The sequence below is a fragment of the Podarcis cretensis genome (genome assembly GCF_951804945.1).
Source record: "Podarcis cretensis genome assembly, chromosome: 7".
Classification (NCBI taxonomy): domain Eukaryota; kingdom Metazoa; phylum Chordata; class Lepidosauria; order Squamata; family Lacertidae; genus Podarcis; species Podarcis cretensis.
Window position 1 is genome coordinate 43,162,473 of NC_137176.1, and position 24,474 is coordinate 43,186,946.

The 24,474-nt window shown below is 40.3% G+C and overlaps 1 protein-coding gene across 4 annotated transcripts in view; it reads right to left on the reverse strand.

Annotated features, from left to right (window-relative positions):
• The window catches only part of GNAL (G protein subunit alpha L), a 172,619-nt gene extending 149,384 nt beyond the window's left edge, over positions 1-23,235 (reverse strand). Inside the window, exons 1-2 of one of the 4 annotated variants that reach the window (XM_079982954.1) lie at positions 23,131-23,235; positions 20,474-20,672 (exon numbers count right to left, since the gene is read on the reverse strand). In XM_079982954.1, coding sequence (XP_079839080.1) covers positions 20,474-20,554 — 81 coding nt within the window. In that variant the 5' untranslated portion in view covers positions 20,555-20,672; positions 23,131-23,235. Of the gene's footprint in view, positions 1-20,473; positions 20,673-21,889; positions 21,912-23,107 lie in introns of those variants that run through there. The other 3 variants (XM_079982955.1, XM_079982957.1, XM_079982956.1) reach the window with 3 other exon arrangements.
• Between the last annotated feature and the right edge of the window lie 1,239 nt (positions 23,236-24,474).

Here is a 24,474-nt window from a genome sequence, read left to right on the forward strand (position 1 = left end):
ACTGACTTCTATCACCTAAACTTGCCCAAACACTGTGATCACTTCCAGACAACCTGAATTGAATGCTCATCCTGATTTGTTTGTACAAAGTTTGTGGGGATGTTAGATGACAGCAGCTGTTTATTGAGCATTCATTCTGATTTGTTTGCAGGGAGGCTATACAACACCACATCAAGCAATTGTTATCCCACACTTTCCAGTGCATTTCTCTGTCACTTTCCTTATTGCAAAAAGTCTGATTTGGGGATATGGGTGTGGAGTGGATTTGTTGCACAAGAGCTCCAAATCAACCTAAATTCTCTTGAATATGATTGATTCCCATCGGAAAACAGCAGTGGCCTGAAAGCATCCTGTGTCTGTCATTTAAAGCTTTCCTCTGGATGCCCCATATAGTTGAAGTGGGGATGACAGCCAGAGAAAGGGGCTTCTCAGACATAGCTCTTTATTTGTGGAATGCTGGGCCCAAGAAGGCTTGCCTGATGCCAAGTGTGATGTCATTCTGGTGCCAGGCAAAGACATGATTATTTGCCCAGGCATTCCAGCAGCTAACGTGAGCTGGTATATAATTGCTTAATCTATTCTGCTGACATTTTCCTGCAGAATTATGAGCTGCTGCTTTCCTTTGTGTTTCATTTTAACTGTGATTTTATTTTGATGCTGATATTTTTGCTCTATGCTGCCCTGATACTGAAGGGCAGCTTCCCACCCTGCTACCCTTTTAAACAAACATAATAAAATAATATTTACACCATCTTTCCCCAGTATTCCCCTGCACTCATAAGAACATGGGGAAGCCAGCTGTTTAGCACCAAGGGACTGAACTGGAAAATTGGAAAGGAACTTCAGACTTCAAAGCCAACACAGGTCCTGCAGTTCCCCCCGATTGTTTGTGAAGAGGCAAGGGACAGTTGTTTGGCCTGCAGAGGTTATGTACATGGGCACAGCCAGGGAGGGCAGGGAGGGGCAGCTGCCCCCCTCCCCGTCAAGTAAAACAATAGAAATACTTAACTAACTGACCAATCATGTCAGTTCTGCCCCCCCCAACAAGAATCCTGGCTACACCCATGGTTATGTATTGAATGCATATCCACTGCGTTTCAGGCTGCTGACCCAGAGTCCTGGCTTTCCTGTAGTTTAACAGTCCCATTTAAAACCACATTTTAAGAAACAAAATTTCCTCCTTTGTTTACTGGGTAAGAATACAGGTTTAAAAGCTTAGGAAAATAGTTTTTTTTTAAAAAAAAAAAATTGTAGTACCCTTCAGCAGCCATGGGATAACTTACAGCTCTATAGAGCACTGTGCCAGAGTCTCATAGTTATGCATAGGGATAAAGGTTTGTTTTTCCTGTGAGCCTATATGGGATTGTTGGCCCAAGCCCGAACATCTGGCAGAAGCAGCAAATGCTATAGTTCTGGATGAAAATCAAGGCCTAAGCAAGAACCCACAGAGCATACTGTAGATTCCTGGTTACTGTTGCTGGCAGCCGCTGGGTCTCATTTTATTTCACTAAAACCTAAAACTATTCCAGCAATAATCCAATACCTCCTCTCTCTGCCACATATATTCACCCTGGGATTTAACACAAACTTTTTGCCCACACAGAACTGCATTTGCCTTGTCGTTTTGCATGGAGCGTCAATTTCTCTTAATCCTGAGCCTGTGTAGATCATAGCTCAGGTGACATACCTAATATTAAGTTTTTGTATTAGACCAGTGAGTTTTGATTAAACTTGATTAAATGTTTGGCAGAGCACAGGGATATAAGAGGGACAATTCAGGGATTTTTGACAGTGCCAAATGTATTTCTTTAGTTTTCTTAACTCTTCACTCTAAGGTTCTTCTAAAAATTAAAATAGCTTTAGGTACAGCTAGCAATAGCAAACTGAATAAAAGGTTTTCTATAATTCTACACTAACAGTGCAGCCTTTTATGCATCTGCTCAGAGGTAAACCCATGAAGTTCATTGAGACTTATTCCAGGTAAGTGTATATAGGATTGCAGCCTTAAACTGAATATTTTATAGGAAAATAAGTGTATATTAGGACTGCAGCCTTAAAATGAGTATTTTATAGGGAAATGTAAGATGACTAGATAAAAAAGCAAATGTGTAAAATTTTTAAAAGAACTTTTCACCAAACAATGTTTGTAAAGTCAGTAATCCAATCGTCACCATGGTGAACATTTCATCAGGGGTGAAGGAAGGCGTCGTGACACCCTGGGTAGGCGTCGTTACGTAGGACGCATGTGCGGCGTCACTATGTAGGACACATGCGCTGTACGTAGCGATGCCACACATGAGCTGTATAGCGGTTTTCCGCCGGCACCGCTCCAGAGCCGTATGGAGGGTGCCGGGATCCCTCCATCGCCGCTACAGCCGTGAGCAGAGGATCCCGGCACCATCCGTATGCCTTTGGAGCGGCGCCAGCGGAAAACCGCTATACAGCGTATGTGCGGCGTCGCTACGTACAGCCCATGCATGCGATGCTGCACATGCGCTGTGCTTAACGGTTTGCCACCAGCGCTGGGATCTTCTGCTCGTGGCTGCAGCCGCGAACCGAGGATCCTCCACATGTGGCTGCGGTGGCGCGATGGCTGCTCGTGCTGCTGCGAGCCCCCGCAGGGTGACTTCTTGTCACTCCCACAGACATGGAACCCAGGGCGCACCTCCCCCCGTCCCCCGTAGCGACGCCACTGCATTTCATGAACATCAGTGCACTTAGTTAATCGTAACAAAATCACATGAAGCACTGTAGTGCTTGACTAGTCCTGTATGGAATACTTCATCTTTTATTTATTTCCATTTCGATACCAAACAGTCCCTGCGACTTAGGACAAGCCATAGAAAAGAAGTAAATCATCACCATAATCAGCATCACCAGCAGAACAAAATGCCAACTTAAAAATATATCATATAAAAACTGGCTAAAATCACAACACACGTTCTTGCTCCCAGCCATTAGGGATGGTATAGTGGCAGGCACTATACTGAGACTGACACTAGCATCTTAAAAAACAAACAAACCACCACACACACCCTAAATACCAGTGTTACTACAAACTGCCTTACTGTTTTGCCTTGGCAAGTATTAATGTCATTTTTTTGTTTATTAGCAGAATTAATAGATTTTGGGGGATGCCAGCCCATGCCAGCTTCCTGTAAGGTTGGCAACCTGTGGCCCTCCAGATGTTGCTGGACTTCAACTCCCATCAGCCCCAGCGAGCATGGCATGGAGTCAGGGATGATGGTAGTTATAGTCCAACAATGTCTGGCAGGCGAGAGGTTCCCCATGTCTCTCTTAGAGCAAAGGAGTGCCTTTTCAGTTTCTTATCTGCAAATAACTGCCAGCACTAAATAAAAGGAGCATTATAAAATGGATCAAATTTTTATATTTATTTTGTTAAAAAATATTATTAACAATAGTTTAGACAAGACTCTCTCTGCATGTGCTCACTGCAACTTTCTAAGGCTGAACTAAGACCATCTATTGAAATTTAATGGGTACAGTGACTGAAATACCTTTAATTTTATTTCTGAAATAAGCAGGAGCCAGAGCTGCCATGGAAGTCAAGTTGAAAGTGAAATCGGGTGCCATTATGCCTTTTAGCAGATGTTGGCTTCCTGTCCATCAGCCTGGCTTGCCTTATTCTCTCCTAGCTTTCATCTATCACTGATAGTCATTCCTGACATTCCCCTTCCATTACTTCAAAGATCAATAGGCACATGGTCTGCTTACTGCTACTTAATATATACAGTATTCCAAACTATTCCACCATAAATTGGATAAATAATGTTTTGCAATTATTGGGTTGCAAGAACCCCTCCACACAACTATCAATTTTTTTATTTTTTATTTTTAAGCAACTTTCTTGTACTGAGAAACTAATCACAGAATTTTCTAATCAAAATTCAAACTCTGATATAGCGGAAGGTGTCATATTACATATATAGCCTTGCAAACTCTGTCCTATCTCATGAAGAGCATTAGAGTCAAATTTGGATGAGTGCTAAGGAGGAGAATTGACTGAGAAAGCAGAGTTTCAAACTATTGAAAAGATAATCCCATTTGCAAATAAATTTGGCATTTCAAATAATTACTGGAACGCATGGTCACCAGTGCTTGATTTGTGGATCGTCTGTCACAAAAGGTAGTACTATAAGGTACAATGCATTGGTCAGAATTTTGTGCTAATATTTTTTATTTTAAAATATAATATGAAAATTCTTAGCAGATATGGCTTGATCTATAGCAGGACTTCTCAATATCTTCATATGTTGTTCAGGTTGGATCTGGCCTGCAAGCTGTCAGTTGCCATCCCACATGTGAACTCAGTGCTGGCACCTGTCAGATGGGTGCCATTGCCATGCTAAAGGAACGAGGAAGGTGTTCATGGTGAGTTCCAGCACCTCTTTTTCTAGAAAAGTAGCACTGGGTAGAATGGAATGATCTAGTCATAATTATGCACTGTTGTCATACTATTTTCAGTGCAAAAGGTAAGGACGTCCACTGTTCTATCAATGGGTTTTGGAAGTTTAGTTTTGGATGAATTGTACCCTATGTGTGTTTATATTCACACTCTCTTATCCTTCAACAAAAAATAAATAGTCCACTCTGCCTGGTATGAAACTGCTCTCTTAGCAAAGGCAAAAGAGTATCAGAGCACATGACTGAGAAACAGGTGCCCTTTAGCTGATCTAGCAAATAATTCAGTCAGTGCTTGCATTAAAACAATTCCCTCTTGGAGTACTGGGTTACCATCTCACTGCTGGATACCCACAGATAAAGTCAGTACTGGCATCAGTCCTGACAAAAAGTGCTAAGAATGATAAGTCTTTCAATTAAAAACCCATAAGGGGTCAAGATTTTACAGAGGAAGAATAAAATGCAAAAATAGAGAAGAATTTAGAAAACCATTAGAAGGGGTTGAGGGAAGTCTTAGGCTGTGATAGCCAAAGATGATATTATGATATTATGAAGTTGTTATGTTGGAAAATTTGTGCAAAAAACCAATATTAAATAATAATAATTTTAAGTTCCAAGTCACATTGCACGTTGCTGTAAATAAAGATTATTGTTTCAATCCTTAAAAAAAAAAAGATTTTACAGAGGAAGAGGAAGATAAACATTTGTTTCACAATGTTTGGGAAGTGAAAAAGCTGTTCGTATTTTTAAAAAAAACAATTTGTGAATCTTCAATTTTTCACAAATGTGTGAAACCAATTGCTTATGGGCCACTTTTAGTGACTACATGCTTCTGTATTCTTGCATATTATTTCAAATTCAGCCAGATACTTTTCAAGTGGTGGTTATATAGTGAAAATTACACAGAGCATTTAACTGGCAGGTCTCCATTCTCTTCCTGATGTCATCACCCATGGACCTTAGTGGGTTTCTACAGTTTGGCCAAAGATTAGACGTTAAATATTTAATGTAGAAAGAAAAGCAATTCAGAAATACTTGGAAACAGTCTTGTACCTTATGGCAATTATGATCTCCCTGAGCTCCCCTTAAACAAAGAGCTTTGTTCTTCTAAAGCAATTACCAGAAGTTAAAAAAAAGTTACAATGCCAGTAAGACATTCAAATGGCACATCTGCAAAATGGGTTTCTTTCAGGTTCAGTCAGCATGCAGATGGCTTGCTACTCTACATGGGTTTCACACTATAAAAAGGATATGGCTTCTTAAAAGATATGAAGCCTATGGCGATCTGAAAGTTAGTTCAAAATCACATTTGCCAAACAGCAGGAAAACAAGTGATCTCATGCTTAATCCATGGGTATAATCATAGGCTTGTCACTAAAATATAGAGCTACCCTATCTAAAATGTACAGGCTAGCTGTGTCCCATAGGCTCCAGTGTGTACACTGGCCAAGTCCCTGCTGCAGCTGATGCATGATTGGTGTCAGTCTGAAAGGGGCATTTACATATATGGATCCTGTGCATTGGTAACCCTCTACGGCGACAGAAATCATGAATGGAGCACATACAATCGTACATATATAGGTCCCCTTCTAGCTGATGCCGACACAGCCAGGGTTGTGTGTGTGTGTATGCAATGGCATTTTGGGTATGGGGGTAGGCAGTGTCCTCACAGGTGCCAACTCAGGGGAGTACAATCAGTGTGGCAAGTATGGGTGGTGAACTACCAGAAAAAGATTTGCTTCCATTATGGGCTGAGGGTGTTTAGCTGCTCAGCTCCAATCCTTTGCTTCAGAACAGCTGTTGCTTAGCTGGCTGTGGCCAAAGGGAGACAGAGGAGGACAGGAAATTCTGCCTGAATTATCCTGACACCATATGACACAATGTCATTTCCCCCCCTACTGCTATGCTTAAATGCAACTGTGTTGTGCAAATCTTTTCTAAACCACTTTGAGAGCCTCTTCAGGCTATAAAGCGGGGCATAAATATTTTAAATAAATAAATGTGGGACAGCAGAATAGTTATCCAGACATGATCCCATTCAATCTCACCTTTCAATTTATCTGCATTCTGGGGGAATGTGTTTCGCGCTCACTGGTACTGAATACTTGAGTAGGGTTTCCATAAGGAAACCCATATCCTCTAATGTGTAGGGTTAGACACAGGTATGTACTCTTTCTCCAGTATTTATAAATGCTTCATCAAGAGTTGGGATTTAGTAGCTGAAGTATTTTCTTCTTATTTACCCTTTTCTATTACGTTACAAAATTTGTTCATAGTGCTATCTTCCCATTCTTGCCAACGCTGAATATAATTATGTCCAAGTATCTGCATGCAATATTAGTTTAAAACCCATAAGTCCAGCAGCATTAAAGTTTGTGCACTTGTTATGTAGGGACAGCATTAGATCATCCTAATAGAATAAAGGGTAGGCATTATAAACTGAGTTGAGAAGTGTTCAGCAGGTACAACTTCCTTTACCTCTGCGACACTATGTAAGGAAGAGCAACATCAACCAATATATTTTCTTCTGAAAAATAGTGGGACACAGAATCATTCTTCTTTATAGAATCTAGCAATCTTACTACTTAAGCATTCTTGATATTTCAAATCTTTTGCACTGGGGCATTAGGGCTGCAGTCCTCTACACAGTTACCTGAGAGTAAGGCTCATAAAACTCTATGGTAAAGGTAAAGGTAAAGGTACCCCTGCCCGTACGGGCCAGTCTTGACAGACTCTGGGGTTGTGCGCCCATCTCACTTAAGAGGCCAGGGGCCAGCGCTGTCCGGAGACACTTCCGGGTCACGTGGCCAGCGTGACAAAGCTGCATCTGGCGAGCCAGAGCCGCACACGGAAACGCCGTTTACCTTCCCGCTGGTAAGCGGTCCCTATTTATCTACTTGCACCCGGAGGTGCTTTCGAACTGCTAGGTTGGCAGGCGCTGGGACCGAGCAGCGGGAGCGCACCCCGCCGCAGGGATTCGAACCGCCGACCTTTCGATCGGCAAGTCCTAGGCGCTGAGGCTTTAACCCACAGTGCCATCTGCGTCCCTGCAAAACTCTATGGGGCTTAGAGTAATTCTGAGTAATGAGGGATCAATCTGATCATTTTGGTTTCTCTCTGTTTCTCATTTTTCTAATCTTAAATTCAGTTTTTCACATTTCCACATCAGTTTGCTTTTTAAAAAAACGTCCTAATGAAAATTCTTCAGCATATTAGTGCAAATATCTCCTAATATACACATATTTATAGGCAATTTTACTTAATATACACATTTTTGCAAGCAATTTTCCCTAATACGATGCATTTTTTGTTATTTTCACCAATGTATGTGTTTTTATGTACACTTTAACCCCAGATTGTGAATTTTCTACATATGATTTGGCTAGGGAACTGCATTACACAATTTGGAGAATTGTGAATTTCAAAGAATGGCTGTTTGGGTTTCAGAAAGCATGAGGTAAATTGAATTTCTCTCCTATTTTTACTTTTGTGTATACTTGTGAAGAGGTTTGTGCTGTGAAATAGTGACTGCCTTAACTCTTGCTGCTACATCCTCCTAAAATAGGAACTCTAATTGTGTGAGAATGCTAAGAGATCCATGATCCAACATTGAATTTTACATTGGAGACCATCTTGGCTATGAGTCCTGGAAGACCCGCTCCCTGCCTTGCTGGCCTTTTACCACCCGGCCTAGGAGGACATGGCCCTGGCTGACTCCAGCTACAGAAGCTGAGCCTGCTTAACAGACCCTTGGGCTGGGGTACAGTTTAGGATTATTTTTGTTGCTGCCACCAATATTAATATGTTATCTTTAGATGTTATTATGATTTATGTGGAAATGGTTCAATTTGGTTGTGTTCTTTTTGATGTGTTTTATTTACCGTTTATGACGACTTTTGTTATGTTTGTAATTATGCAAATCTTTTCATGTTGTAAGTCACCTTAAGCATGGTTTTAACCATGGAATGGTGGCATACAAAGAAGATGACAATGGTGATTTTATATTTTTGATTATTTTTCATACAGAAACTCCACCACTGAAATAAGTTGGAACAATGTACATTTACCATTTACTAGGCATCTTCATAATCATCTACCGTATATATGGTACACTTTGTTTAATAGAATTGTTCAGATCTAACCTTTTTGGTTTTAAGTATCCAAACATTCTGGACACTATCAGCAATACAATAAAATATAATGCATGAACAAGTAATACTTGTGACATTTATTATTAAATTCAACAACTGCAGAATCTCTGACATTCTCATCACAAGTGAGAAAAATAATCCCATGTTAAAATGCCTTCCCTTTTTTCCTGGATAACATTTGTCTCTATATAAAGCTGGGCGTTAGCTGAGGAGATATTGGACAGTGGAATAAATGATTCTATAGTTGGCATTAAAATGTTTTGGCTTTGGAGCACGCAATCCTGATTTAAAACCCTTCATTGCTTTTCTTTTCCCATAAAATTCTCAATGAGTAAGACTGAATAACTTTGATGGCTGCTGAAGACGGTTGGGTCTTCCTTTTTACTAAAAATTTGCTAGCCAGTTCTTAAGATATAGAAACAATATGTCTGGCCCTCTCCCATCATAAGCTTTCACAATTATCCAGTACCATTTGAATCTAGGAAAGCATGCAGGAGAGACCAACAACTAGGGATGTTGAGAAATTTAATCAGAAATGGAAACAGGAGTGGAAATTCCTGCAATTTTCATGGTTATCTGAGGTCAGGTCAGGAATGGAAACACGTAAGAGAACTGGGGCAATATTCACAATCATTTTTAGTCCACAAATGTTATGTAAATAGTTACATTATCTTCGCTGTTTTGCTTCCATTGAAATACATTGAAATTAATTACCGTACACAAGCTTGGCCTTAGCAGATAGTGAAATAACATAGGTTTTAACAGAAGCTGAAGTGTAGCAGGATGGAAACAGCATTGATTGCAATCATCCAACACCTAGATTATAGCTTCTGACTTAACACGTGAGTCCGCTATGTTCAATGGAGTTTACAATCCAAATGTACATTGGATTGCAACCTAAATCACTGAGTTTCTGGTCTTTCTTTCGATGTGACAGAATGCTGTGAAGATCAAAGGAAAGTTCATGACTTCCTAACTCTTTTTGTGAGAAGAATCGCAGAAGTATACAGAAGAAACGAGAACTGGAAGGCATCCAGTGTCTTCCCCTTGAATATGATGCCCATTACCTAACATCCCAGACAGAGGCTTAAGTATAGCCCGGCTCCAACTCTTCAAAAGGAAGAGATTCTACAGACTTCCTAAGTAGCCTCTTTAATTGCCGTACCAATTTAACTGTTGAGAAACAATGAGTTCTTCCAGATATGGACTCAATGTTGCAAGCAACTTCGGATATTGCAAGCAAGTCTTTGGCAACAGTTAAACAGTTAAAACCCAATTTATCAGATATTCCATAGGAAGGGTAAATATGGATTAAATGGGGGGAAATACAGGCTAGCATTCTGTTGATGATGATGTCATGTGGGAACAGCAACAAATTTGCATGAGCAGCACCAATTCCATAATCTATACATGTCTGGAAGCATAATATTTTGAAAACCCAGGATATTTGGTATAGTCTTATATATCAAAGAAGTATGGAAAAAAGTGGCCAGCTATAAACCATGTATACCTTTCTTTTTCAAGAAGGTTTGAAAAAATTGCTTGGATGCTTCACATGGCCAAACCTGGAAACAAAAAGAGTGATGAGAGATTATTGAAATTTAATGCTGCATCAGAATTCTCTACCATGAGTGTGCTGCTGTGTGTGGAACAGTAACTTCTTCCATAGCATGTGGTGCAGGGCTTTACTTACCGGTATATTACTAGAAATAAAACAATATATAATCATGGGTGGGCCAGTAGGCACAGCCTATATAGTGGACTGGAGGGGAGCCTTACATCCACTGGGGGACAGTGAGAGATTTCATTCATTTGTTTAGACTAGCAAACTGAAAGTTGTCTTAATTGGATTTGAATTCATGTTGGTCTCAAGGTGCATGGGAAACCCTGAGGAATAAGATATTGTTAGCAGAGAGATAGCAATAAAACTCAGCTCCTTATGGTGCCAATTTGTTTATATCTCATAAAAGGCATCCCAAGTGAGCTGAAAACATACATTAGTTGTCTTTGGAGAGATGCTCAGAGCATTTTTTAAAGTTACATCTCTATTATGTGAGTGCAGTTAAGTGTTAAGCAGTTAATGCGGCAGCATCTTTAATCAATTATTTTAAAAATTATGCCCTTCTGTTGGTTAGTTAAGCACATAGCCATCTGAACATCTAGCTACTTATATATTATTGTCATTGCTATTACTACTACAACTCACTCTCTGCTTCTACTTCCCCAGATTACTGAAGGCAGCTGCTTATACCAGATAATTAGTTCACAGAGGAAACTGTTTAGATTTAACAACTAGTCCCTAGAGAAAACGATAAAAACATGCTACAATTTACACGATCCATCAGATACCATATAAAATAAAGGTTTTTTAAACACTTGTTATTAAAACAAACTGTTACCATTAATAGTGCCTAAGATATAGGTTGCCTCATTAGACAAAGTTTAGTATAACACACCCACACCCACACCCCTTAAAAACCCATAACAAAAAGATACAATGGATAGACTAGAGATGCTGACAAAGCAATAATGCCAGAATAAGTAAATAATACTAATATAACCAAGCAGCCCCTCCCAGTGTATAAGTCTCTCCAGTTCCATCCTATACATGTCTACTCAGAAATAACACTGGGCAACAATTTTTTATTTTTTGAATGTTGTCTAGATTTCTACAAATGATTTAGAGTATTTTTGCACTGCTGAATCAGGAAATGGCACCTGTTTCTCTCCATCAGGTCAGGTTTTTGTGCTATGTTGATTTGAAAAAAATCAGATCTTGTGACAAAATTGATTACATTTTTGTGGCATTATCAGCTGATTTTTGTCAACACATATCATCCTAACTATGTTTTTAAGAGAAAAAAATGTTTTTCCAATAACATATATTGATTACCTGATAGAAACATGGATTACTGTAAACTGAATGGTGGGCATTGATAAAGGTAAGTACACGTAAATTGCATGTTGCTTCACCATTTTTCAAACTTCAGGGCTTGAACTTCCGTTTCTTGGAACTCCTGGAATGCTCAGCGCCAGGGAGGTCTCTCTTCAGAGTCCAACAGTAGTCAGCCATCATGACTGTGTCCCAGCGACCCTAATACCTGGTCTCCATCTCTTTCATGTCCTGATGGAATCTCCCCCCCTGCTCATCACTCATTGAACCCAGGTTCTCAGGAAACCTGTCCATATGTGAAAATAGGTAGTGCATCTTCATGCTCATGTTGCAGCCCAGGTTTCTGAAAGCAATCAGCATGTTGTTGACAAGTTCTGCGTAGTTTCTGGCCTTATTGTTGCCAATAAAGTTCTTCACTACCAGAACAAATGCCTTCCACACTTCCAATTCCACTTCGTTCTTTGAGTTTCTGAACTCTGGATCTCTGATGAGCTGATGGATCTGAGGACCGTCAAAGATGCCAGCTTTCAACTTCTCCATGGTCAATCCTGGAAAAGCCTGGCACAAGTAAGTGAAGCAGTCACCATCCTTGTCCAGAGCCTTGGTGAACTGCTTGATTAAGCCGAGCTTGATGTGCAGCGGTGGGAAGAGTATTCTGTCTCTGTCTGCCAGAGGGTCGTTGATGACGTTCCTTTCTTTGCAAGGCACCAATTCCTCCCGCACAGGCCAGTCCTTCTTCATGTAATGCTGAGCACGGTCCCTACTATCCCACATGCACAGAAAACATAGGTACTTGGTGAAGCCAGACTGTTGTCCCAACAAAAAGTTCACCATCTTCAGGTCAACACAAATAAACCACTTATGCTGATCATAACCAATTTTCTCCAGCACATCCTTCACCGCTTCATAGTTCTCCTTCAGTGTACTCGAGTGAGCCAGGGGTATAGAGGCAAACTGGTTGCCATTGTGTAGCAGAACACATTTCAGTGATCGCTTGCTGCTGTCAATGAACAGTCTCCAATCTTTGGGTTCGTACTGTGGCACTCCAAGCTTGAGCAGAAGCTGTGCAATACCTGCACAGTACACCAAGTCTTTCTCTTCCGAGAAAAAATGGAGGTACTCTTGATGACTGTTGTGGAAGAAGCTGATGCGAGCACTGTCAGAGAGGAGGTTTTTTTCCTTCAATCTGGATGCCAACAGTTCGGCAGAGTCCTTTGACAAGCTAAGGTCGCGAACTAGATCATTCAACTCCTTTTGGGAAAATGGGTGTGGAGCATCATCTTCAAGAACCACTTCTTCTTCTTCGTGTCCTTCAACACTGGAGGCATCTTCGTCACTAATGTCAGGAAGTTCTCTGAAGATAGGCACTGGAATTTCATCACAATGAGCTACAGGATGACGTGCTGATTGAAGATCAGGATACTTGAGGCTGCTCTGGTTCTTTCTGTTGATCCCAGTCACATCAACAGCGCAGAAGTAGCAGACAGTGACATGGTTTGTCGGCTCCCTCCAAACCATGGGAATTCCAAAGTTCAGACTCCTCTTGCCATTGGTCCATCCATGTAGAGTCTCAGTGCATGCCTTGCACACCATGTGTGGCGCCCAAGCTTTATCCTGGTCACCAAGTTTAATACCAAAATAAGCATGGTAAGCACGCCTTATGAAACTTGTGCACCAATTTATGGAAGATTTCGAGGTTTTATGACTTCAAATTGATCGCTTTTCGACATAATCACCCAGAACTATAGGACCTGAATACTTCTTGTCATTAAAAATAATCATTTCCAATCAAAACAATTATTTGACATGGCATTTTACCCCCACCAACTTCTAAAATGCTCTACACAAGTGTACATGTGAACAAAAATGTAAAAAACGACATGTGGCCATAGCTCGAAAACTTGACCTGATTGAGCAAAACCAATGTGATTTTTGGATTCAGCACATCAGATTCGTCCTAAATCAACTGAAAAAACGCAGACAACAAATTTGTTGTTGACCAGTGCAATCCTCACTGACTTCAATGGAAGTTGCTTCCATCCCAAGTAGGTGTGCATAAGATTGCAGCCTTACAGTTAAATCCTAACCATATCTACTAAGAAGTTAAGTCCTACTGAATTCACTTGTGCTTACTCCCTGTTAGGAGTAGGGCCAAAAGTGATATGAATGGTGATATGGCAAGGGAAGAATGAAAGCTAACCATCCTGAGACCTGCAGATATAGGGCGGTATATAAATCCAATAAATAAAATAATAATAATTATTGGAACCCTATCATCACTTGCTCCCATCTCATGCAATGGCATAATATCATGCCTGCAAAAGTGGTGACATAAGGATAAACACTCTCACTGGAGACCATAGGCAGTCACAGACAGCCACCCACCCCTTCATCTCTCCTCATAGCCAAAACAGAAAACAACATTCTTGCTAACTCTATAGCCAATCATGGTATACAACAAGACTCAGTCAAGTGACAGATGCATCTTCTATCAAGGAATAGGATAACACCACTCTTCTCTCATTTTCATAGAACCCAGAGTACATTAGTGGGTAATTATGAAAAAAGACACTGTCTCCAAACTGCCAAGGTTCACAACGAAGTGGAAAGTGTAAACACTTGTTTTCTCAAAACCCATACAGGTGTCCTATCTCAGGATTCCAGTGAAGCCTTGAAACAGGAGTTGGATTAAGGGATGGGACAGATGCCACCATGGCCAGTGGAGGCAATTCCCCTTCCTGGCACCTCATGGAGCTTCTTCCTCTCAGGGTTCTAGTGGGATCTTGGGAAGGGCTGGAAGATTCTGTAAAAGGGTTGGTCAGTCTCTCTCTAGCCTTATGTACAGATTGCTGAACTTTAGGCTAGTGATTTCTGTACCAGCATTAACTCTGGCTTAGCAGCTACCTGTGCTACCAGCACCATGGGATTACTCTGCAAGGCATGGTGAGTGGAAGTTTCCCTGTTGGCATTCATGGGTGTAGCCAGGAGTTGGGGTTTTTTTTGGGGGGCAGGCTTTAGGTTGAGTGGGGCAGAACCTCAGTTAAGTATTTTTATTTATTTACTTGATTTGGGGGGGGCAGCTGCCCCCCATCCCCCTTGGCTACGCTCATGTTGGCATTATAGTAAATACTACAGTCTAGCAAAGCACCTAACACTGCTGCTAAGCAGGTGATGAAACTGGAGAAGCCTGGAATGACTCAAAGACAAAAAACAACAACCAAGTAATTTGTGCTTTATAGAATCCAGGGAAGTGGAAAATCAGAGGTAAATGACAAGGTCAAAGGGATGAGCCAGGGAAGTGCTGTGAGCAACTAATAATAATAATAAGCTTTTGTTTATATCCCGCCCTCCCTAGGCTCAGGGCGGCTAACATCAGATATATAACTTTAGTATAAAATCAAACAATAATTAAATTAACTCCTAAAAACAGGTCAAAATCTAATTAAAGTCTAATCTGGGGGAAAGTTACACTGCACAAGTGAGGTATGGAAAAGTTTTTAGCTGTTCAGACGGACACAATCTTACAGGAGTTTTTTTTCCTCCCTCAAGAAAACACTCCATGATGTAGGCAAGCTAATACTGATTAACAATAAAAGCAAAATGGAAGATAAGCCAAGGTCATTGGTGACTTTGAGTGAGGTGATACTAATCACAAATGGAAAATAATACTCCATAAAAATAATAATTGTTTTGCTTGATCAGACCTAGGCTACCATTTTGTCTCAAACAGAGACCAGACAGATGCCCACAAGTGTGATATGATGGCAATAGCCATCAGATATTGCTTGATCCTAGCATCTGGTAATCCAGTGGCAAATTGTTCAGTATTCTGCTACATCATGGCCAACAGCCATTGATATGTCTGTCCTCCATGAATTTATCTTATCCTTTTTTAAAGCCATTATATTATAAATAATAAATCACCTATATGGATTATTTATAAAGACATTTAAGCTAGTGCTGCTTGCCACATTTTGTGGCAATGAATTCCATAAGTTAATTATGCAATGTGTTGATGGAAGGTGAAGTCTTGATACTATTGCTCTTGGTAATAGCATTAGCAGCAGCTTTCTCCTGTGAAACAAGTACTAAAGAAAACCCCTCCATTTAAGGTTTCTACATTACTTTCGAAGGGAAAACTGAAGTTATCTCTTCTTTTAAAATGTCACAATTTATATAACTAAGACTCAGTTTATTAGACAGCTAGGTTTAGTGTTCACACTAATCACTGCATTGTATTCAACAATGCCATTTCTCACTAGGACACTCAAAAGTAGGGATAAATGAATATATTCATGAAACCAACAGTAGTAATGTTAGGCCTTTACATTTCCTGCATATTCCGTTCAGTTTTTCCAACTGTCTGACAAGAACAATGCATATTATGCAATAGCAATAATGAAGTATTGCTGATTGCAAGAAAGAAATGAACCCGGTGCACGCAGCGAAAGAGAACGCTCAGTGCTGCGTGCTCAGTATATAAAACCCTTGGTTGGCAACATCAAAATTTCCCCAGTAACTCAAACAGCCCAATCACTGCTATGGCCATCTATACGATCCCGCCCAGCAACAGAGGGGTGGCCTGTCAGACCCCACCACAACACGTGCTCTCCATGAAGGAGAACATACTTTTAAAGAAAGAAATGGACCCCATACTGGAATTAAATACGCCACATCTTTGTGCAGGGAACCTGTGGCCGGTGAGGCCTAAGCATGGGAAGGGACAACAAACCTACAAGACAAACATATTGGATTTGAATAGACCACAACTTTATTTATTACAGAGACAGGTGCCGACCGCTAGGGGCCGAAATCAAAAATATATATTTTTGAGAGGGCTGGGCCCTCTCACTGTTTCGAGGATGTCATGCAACATTGCGTCCCCACTCCCCAATCCTTTGGAGAAGCTGGCACCTCTGATTACAGATGTAAGTAAGCTTTAGTGAAAGCATTTGGCATGTATCCTGAATCAATCGGACTGCTGCTTGATTATTTTGCGGGGTTGATCCTGAGTTAAGGATCTCCCTATGACATACATCAAATAGGGGCAGTCCCTCCAGGAGACCATTCTAGGGTGTGGTGTTTGTGTGCTCATGGCCCATCAGCCTTTGTGCATCCAGACACCACCTCCCCCTGGACTCCTTTAATGGGGTACCCCCGACTCCCTGAAGTGGGAGTGGGAATAGGTTCCCAACTCCCACCACCCCCATGCCTAGACTGTGGATACAACCCAATGCCTTATCTGCCAACAAGTTGTGACTATTATTATGGGGTAGGCAAAACCTCCAGATCGGCCCACTTTGTCTGCAGGCAATTTCCTCCCTGGCTCCGAATATGGTGACCAAATATTTACACAGGAAGGTCTTACACAGCGCCTGCCTGCACATCTTCAGCTCGTCTGACTTTACCTCTGCTTGGGAGCCATTTGTGATTTATATGAGGGGTTTTTTTTTGGCAACATTTATGAATATTGGGTATAAATAGTAGAAATATGACCCTTATATTGCCCTATGGAATATATTTTACACCATTCATTCTTTTTAAGATTTCTATTATGATGATTCTTATTTTATTATCTTTTAATTTTATTCTTCCTGTTTTTATGACTGTTTTTAAATACATATAGGGTGAACCTACAGAATCAGCAGTTTGCTCAATCAGCCCTTTGGAACTTTATTCTCTGTTGGGACCACTTACATTTAAGGAAAGGACCCGTGCTGTGATGTTTTTATTGTAACGATCTGCATGTGATATTTTATATGCATATATTGTATATGTGTATGTGTATATATATACATATATGGTTATATTTTAATTCTGCTATTAATGTCCTGCCTTGTTTATAACTGCCCATTCTTCAAATATTGGAATCCCCTTCTTTTCCCAATTAATAAAACCTTAAATAAAATAAAACAAAATAATAACTTGAACCATAACAACAACTATCCTAGTAATGAGAAGAGCTGTTTGACAACTCACAATTCCTGTGAGGTTGGCTTCACTGTCCTGCCACAATACGCCTGAGTCTTCAGCTCAATTCTAGCCATTCCTATTTGGCCAAGCCTTCCTGCACCACAAGGAGAAACTGGATGCTTCCCAATGGGCCATCCCTGAGGAAATCACACTATCTCTTGCTGTCTTATCATTTAAGTAGGGCTCCTTTCTCCCACTGAACTGGTGGGCAACATTCATTGAACTCAGAAGTTGGAACCAATAGTTGTGACAGCATAGATCAGGCAAATTAATTTCTCCCTCTCCAGAACAGTGTCCTGAAGAAAGTACAAAAGTTGCCCACCATGGCCAACCAGTAAAAGCGTGAAAAGATCCCTTCCTGGACTTTCTAAGAGTCCAGGGGACCTACAACTGATAACAGGAATGGTGGGTGAGACAATATGCCTGTTTGGCTCAAATTGAGGAAAGGTAGTGGCAGAAAACCCATTTCAGTAGACCCCGTTACTATTTCTCACTCAACTTCCCACATTGATCAAGCCCCAGACATCTGTGCTGCATTTCTCCCTTTATACAAAGGATATCATTAGTGGGTAGTGCACCTGACATTAGCTTCCATAAAAAGCAAGGCAAGGAAATCTCATTAATTTCAAATGGACACACTTTGAAGTACAGTAAGTGTACTTAAGTAAATATTTAAACCACCTTCATGGATGGTAATCCCCACATTTCAATGGGGATTAATTCTGAACAAACAGTGTTACAGTGCAATCCATTACATCTTTACTCGGATGTCTCAGTTCTCAGTGTGTTCAATAGGCACTACTATTTAGTGTAGATGTGGGGAGCCAAATGTCATTTTGTCTAGACCTTGGCACCCTCTCCAATTCACACTCCTTCCAGCCATCTAAATCAGCAATCCAAGGGTAGAGCAGCTGGGAATGCTGTTGAGAGTGGGGAGCACATCCCTGCAGCCCCTCTCATCCTTGACTGCTTCTGCTTCAGCTGCAGCACCATGGAAGTCCAAGACTGCATGGGAACCTTTCAGGGAGCCCAAATCTGGATAATTATTCGGGCCAGTTCTGATCCTTTTTTAAAAGTTGCACTTGTGTGTGAAGACATGACAACTGGAGATTGGATTCATTAGTGATCTGTTAACTGAGAACTAATTTCCTGAATATGAAACAGACCATTTTTATATGATACAGAATGGAATGTACACATCTGGAAAGCTTCAGCATGTGTAAGAACCTTGCAATCTGTACACAAGTTGTTTCTTGAGTTGAACAGCAGCTCTGAGAATATAAAGTTGGAACTACAACACATGCCTTACTGAAAGATGTTTGTGGAGCAAACAAGCACAAAAAAATTATGTAGGTTTACAGTCCCTATTATGTATATTCTCTCTAACAGGCATTCAACCACACAAGTACATTATCAGTGTACTGCCAATGAAATGGGATTACACAAAAGGGTTCAATGAAATGAAATAGGACTACACAAGGGTTTATTTTTATTTGTTTACATACTCAGGGGACTTGAGTGCATAATAGGTATGTAACTTCATAAATTAAAATAAAAAAGAAACTGAAATACACATGAAAATTGCTTGGCAAAGACCTGTGTGCTTGCAGAAGGCTGGTAACAACTGTGTGTATGCATACAGAAAAAGAAGTGAGATAGGAATGGGGAAGTGTCTGACTTTGAATCAATTACGTCTATGGTTGATAGCAGATGCAGAATGTTCCCGTTTCAGTTGGAAACCACCCCCTTTCCCCAACAACAGGAAAATAGAGGGCAGGGAAATAGAGGAGGTGGAGGTACACTTTAGCACTCTTTTGGAAATTCCACTGTATGCAGTACCGGCGCCTCTTTTTTGGTTGTTAAAAAGTGTGGTACTTAATGTAACAACATCACAGTCAGTACCAGCACCTATTTTTCTAAGAAAAAAAGCACTGACTGTAGGTATAATTTCTCAGAAACAATCCATCTCTCTCAAAAATTAGGGGAAAAGCAAGTTCAAGGACTATTTCATATAACAAGATTGCTATAGGGCAAAGGTGCGGTAAAAGAGGGAATGAGTCTGCAAGCATACAGCTCACTGTCATTTTGCCACGTGACCAAGAGCATTTCCAATTGCCACTGTTTGCAGGTAGGATTCAATCACATATCAGCAAATGAAGTTTCTGCAATTGAAGTTGATTGGGAGCTCTTACATGAAAGTTCTGCTCTTTTTGTGATAAGAAAATGCATTGGAAAGTGTGGAATAACATTTGCTTGTGTTCTGCCGAGAGAAGAGGTTTGTGTTTTTTTTTAATTCGGACAAGACAAAGAGCACACTTTAATCCTTGATAGACAGATTTATATACGGGCAGGATGAGAAAAACCACAAACAAACAAGGACCAAATAGCAAATTAAAAGCAAAAGACAGACAGTTTACATCTCTCTCAAAAGCAACAATGGACAGACACCTGTAATGGCCAGAATATAGCACCTTTTTGCTGAAGTTTACAGAGTAGAATTTCCAAGCTCCTTTCACATCTTATGAACATAAACTAGGTACCAGTGCTATGAAACCCTCCTAAGAGCTGCCAATGACTAAGCAAGAAATTAGCCACTTATCAGCTGGTATCTTAAAAAGATAACAATTGCAGCTGGCTAATTAAAGTCTTCTAGGGCATGTGATAAGCCACTGTTGTATACCACAAACTCCTCACAATACAAAGTTCTTCTGCATTTCCATTACAGTTTCATGTAAAACCGTCCCTGAAAACAAATCAGAATGCATTTTCAATGTCGTTGAATTTCCCTGCAAACAAATCAGGAGGAACAACAAATAAACAGGTAATCTGGAAACAACCCAATTCTGTGTAAATTCACCTAACCCACATTCCAACATGCAGATGCACTTGTGTGAATTTAATTTTCCCTAAGGGATACTCAAAACACAGGGAGGCTGCAGATTTTGAATAGTGTTTTGGCATGACTTTCAGAAGCTACCAGGGCCATTTTGAAAACCTGTATGTCACCAGCATTTAGAGATGAAATGCAACTTACTTGTTGGAAGTTTGGTGTACTACAAAGTGGTAAAGTTGTACAGTAATCCAATGAGACAATGTTTACACAGCTCCTTTCCATTCAGCTTGGGGTGAGCTCAGAAGAGCATCTGCATGTAGAAAAATTGGATGGATAAGCTTTCCTGTTTCTGATTTTGTTTTCTTTTTAAAAATCCAAATCTGGAACTGCTTCTGGCTCCCTGCAAGTAATGGACACATGATAGGAGAACATGAATCATGTATACAGTAGCGTAGACTGTTAACATTTTAAATGGTCAGCAGAATTTCCATTTGTTATTGTTATTGTTTACAGAGCACCAATATAAATGTTGTTGCATCAAAATGCAAGGAAGTTTGGCATGGGGTAGATGTGTCATTCTTGGAAACAATTGTCACCCACAAAGCACTTTTAAACATTAACTGAACACTTTGTTTTGAATTACATTACGGTTATTTCAGTTTTCAAATGTAAGTACTGTAACAGATGGAAGGTCTATGTTTGTTGTGGTTGCTACTTCAGTAATGGACCATTTGGCCTAGGTGCTGTGTAGGGAAACAGAAAAGCATGAGAGTCATTATCTTGGAGGATAAACTATTAAGTTATGCTGCTGTTCCTCACACCCACACATTAGTTTTATCTTCATAGACTTTTGGCTCTTTGGGACATGGATTAAGTTTATATGACTGAAAGTGCTATATAACACTTCCCTGTTTTGGATTTAGAAAATCGAGCACTTAACTTTAAAGAGGTAAAATCCATTCCTGATCCAGTCACAACCTTCCTTGAGAATACCACAGGCAATACATTTTTCAAGAATCTGACATGGTTCACTGAAAGCATCAAATGATCCCTATAAATTATCTTGTCATGATCCAATTTCAGCTTAGTTTTTGTGAGCTTTCATTGCGAGTGTTTGAGCGCTTGTGTCTAAGTGATCAAAAGAAGAGCTGAAAAAACAAGTGTATCCCTTTCCTTTTTATTTTACTCTCCTGTAGTGAAAACCCATTTCCTTTAAGGAGAGGGATTATCCAGTGTCAATAAGGGTGCGGTAAGGTTAGTGAAGGTACTGCTGAGTCTCTTGTTAACTGGAAATGGTAATCCTGAGAGCGTAATTTCCTACCAAGACATGAAATTTGTAGCTCATTTGGTCTCTCAAATAAAACTGGTAATAGTACAGCAGAAATTACAAATCCCATGCTCTCTGGCTGTCATGCTAGGGAATATGGGACTGTAGCTTTCTCAGACCATCCCTTCTTGAAGGGAAATATATTCTGTGGGTGCTTTGTTTGTTTCAAAGGAACTGCAGGAGCAGCAGGAAGGCTAGCTAGTGGCAGGTGTAGGACTTAGACCTGAACTGCAACTCTAGGGCTCACTCTTACTGTGATTAGGCTTTTTGAATTAGGAGTGAACTTTTACCATCAAACTCAAGACAAAGATCTGTCCCATAACCAGAGCCCAGTAGCAGCTGTAGGGAACTGTGGAAGGACAGCGAAGACAGCAGTAACTGCATCCCCCTTTGGTCTTTTGTAAACTTTTCCCAAGTCTGTAGGTCAGAGCTGTATAAGACTGCAGATCAGCACCAAATGCAAGCAGGAGAAAATGTAACACAGATGTGCCATTTGCGTAAAATGGTAGTTTTCTATCTTCTGCATCAGATCTGATCCTTGAAAATCAAGGAGACAAAAAATTTGCCTGACATCTCTCAGACTCCAGGTTTAGCACTTACAATGGGTCTGAATCCCAACACCCAGTGTATTCCAGAATCAGCTTTGGGGTTACTTTTAATGGGGTTATAATTCTGTTCTACTCCTCTGGTTAATATAATTTTAACAGATTCTCCCTGGGTGGAATCTACTACTGAAGCATGTTCAGGATGTGCAAGAGCCTTAGCAACAAGCTTCACCACAAAATAGGGAACAAAACAGTGTAAAGAAAAATGAGTTTGGTTTATAACAGTTTGCAAAAAGAAGAAGCCAAGCATGGTTTAGATATAACATATTTAACATTAACTTTTGAATTTCAATATACCATCAGTTAATCAGTTAGAAGTCCTTTTTCTGGGCCTGAAGCTCAAAGGAAACCTCAGATTTAGACACTTGTTAATTTGTTGGCATTTGATAAATTTCATAACTTGTGCATTGAGCCCAAATGTGACACTCTCTTAAAGCACAGAGCTGCAGATTGAAGTAAATTAGAGGTGTAATTTGGTAAAAGACATATTTTTTTGTCCATTTATGTAAATTTGGTCCAATCATCACCATCATCATCATCATCACCATCCTATTTATTGAATTTATATACCGCCGTTCATTTGAGAATCACAGAGTGGTTTGCAGTATAAAAACATGAGGTTTTTATATTCATAAATACTAATACTAATACACAGGGCCCAGTAATAGATGGTGATTAATATTCCCCTCAGAACAACTGATTATGTAAACAAACCACTCTCTCTTTTTTGTGTGTGCCTTATTTTGTTATTGAGTGTCATAATTTTAATTTTTTGTGGTGGCTAGGGGCCACAAAAGCTGAAAATGGGTCAGGCCTCTCTGGGCATCTGAGAGGGCCTGTGAAATACTCCTAAATTTATGTTACTCTAGCTCTGTCCGGGCTCAGGAGTCCAGATTCTCTCACACATTTTCTCTGAAGTATTTTACTTGAGGCTTTGGGATCATTCTCTTCACAAGTTGGAACATTCTCCTTCAGAGTCCTTTTTCTCCCCCTTTCTCCCCCCAATCTTTCATTTCACTAGCCCAGTTGGCAATTGTTGACTCAAGCTGTTGCTTAGCAACTTGGCTAGGGGAAAGTAGGGAGCCTTCAAAAGGGAGGGAATGGCAGCCCTGTGGTGAATAACAAATTGCACACTGCGGAAATATTCAGCTGCTGATGTCTGTCAGCTTCCTTCTCTTTCACCACTTGGGTATAGGTGTGTGTGTTCATACAAACATTAAAAGGTCTGTGAGGGGAATGTTTAAATTCATCGCAAGACTTGCAAGTGCTGGTAGGGGCTTATCATGGAGGACACAAACGGTAGCGTGTTACCATACCGTCATAAACAGTGTTCTCTAGCTGCAATGGGAATAGCCACTATCACATGGCAAGGTGTAATGCAAACATGAGGTATCCAACAAAGTTGGGAACTGAACAAAAATTCAACAAAGCTTAGGTGAGACTGGATAACTTTTATGTATAGTACAGGCCTGGCCCAAGACATTTTGGCGCTTGAAGCGAAGCATGAAATGGTGCCTGCCGCCAGAGAAGAAGGGGCGAGTGAAGATTTACCTCAAGAACAAGCTGGTGAGTGAGGTCTACATTGGGAATAAGGCAGAAGGGGAATCATAGCAACTTTACCAGGTTTACTTCACTTGGGTTGCCATCTTCAAATGACAAACCAAACACTAGGTCATTGGCTTAGGTAACTACCTACTTTCTATTTGTCCAACATTACTACTGAGCTGCTTATACAGTGAAAAGGATACTGGCAAGAATATAGTGATACTGCAAAACTGGAAATGCTATTCATTTATTGTAAAAAACACACACCCTCAAAGCGGTTTACAAAAAGATAAAACTATAAAATCAAGAAAAACCCACAACCAAAATTTAAAACATACAAAAGCTAAAATACAAAAAATTCAAATTACCTCAACTTTCTAAGCATCTAAGAACAAGAGAGATCAGAACTGCTGAAACAAATACACAAGCAGCAACAAAAACAGCTGAGCAGTAAAAGATCGTGCCCTGTATTCTTGATGTGCTTTGAGTTGAGTTCTTTTTCAGGGAAAATTGTCTTTCAAATAAATAAAGGTAGTAGACTGAATCAAGCCCTTGTTGGAAATGGTAACTGCCTTAAACAGATGGAGATAATTTGAAGTAAAGTTTTTGAACCTGAAATTAGTTGTCAATAAAGAATAAATGCATTTGTGGGGTGCAGGTGGGGGGGGAGTGGCTTCCTACACAGCTGTTTCCCCTGGTTCCACTATTATGATAAATGCTGGTGA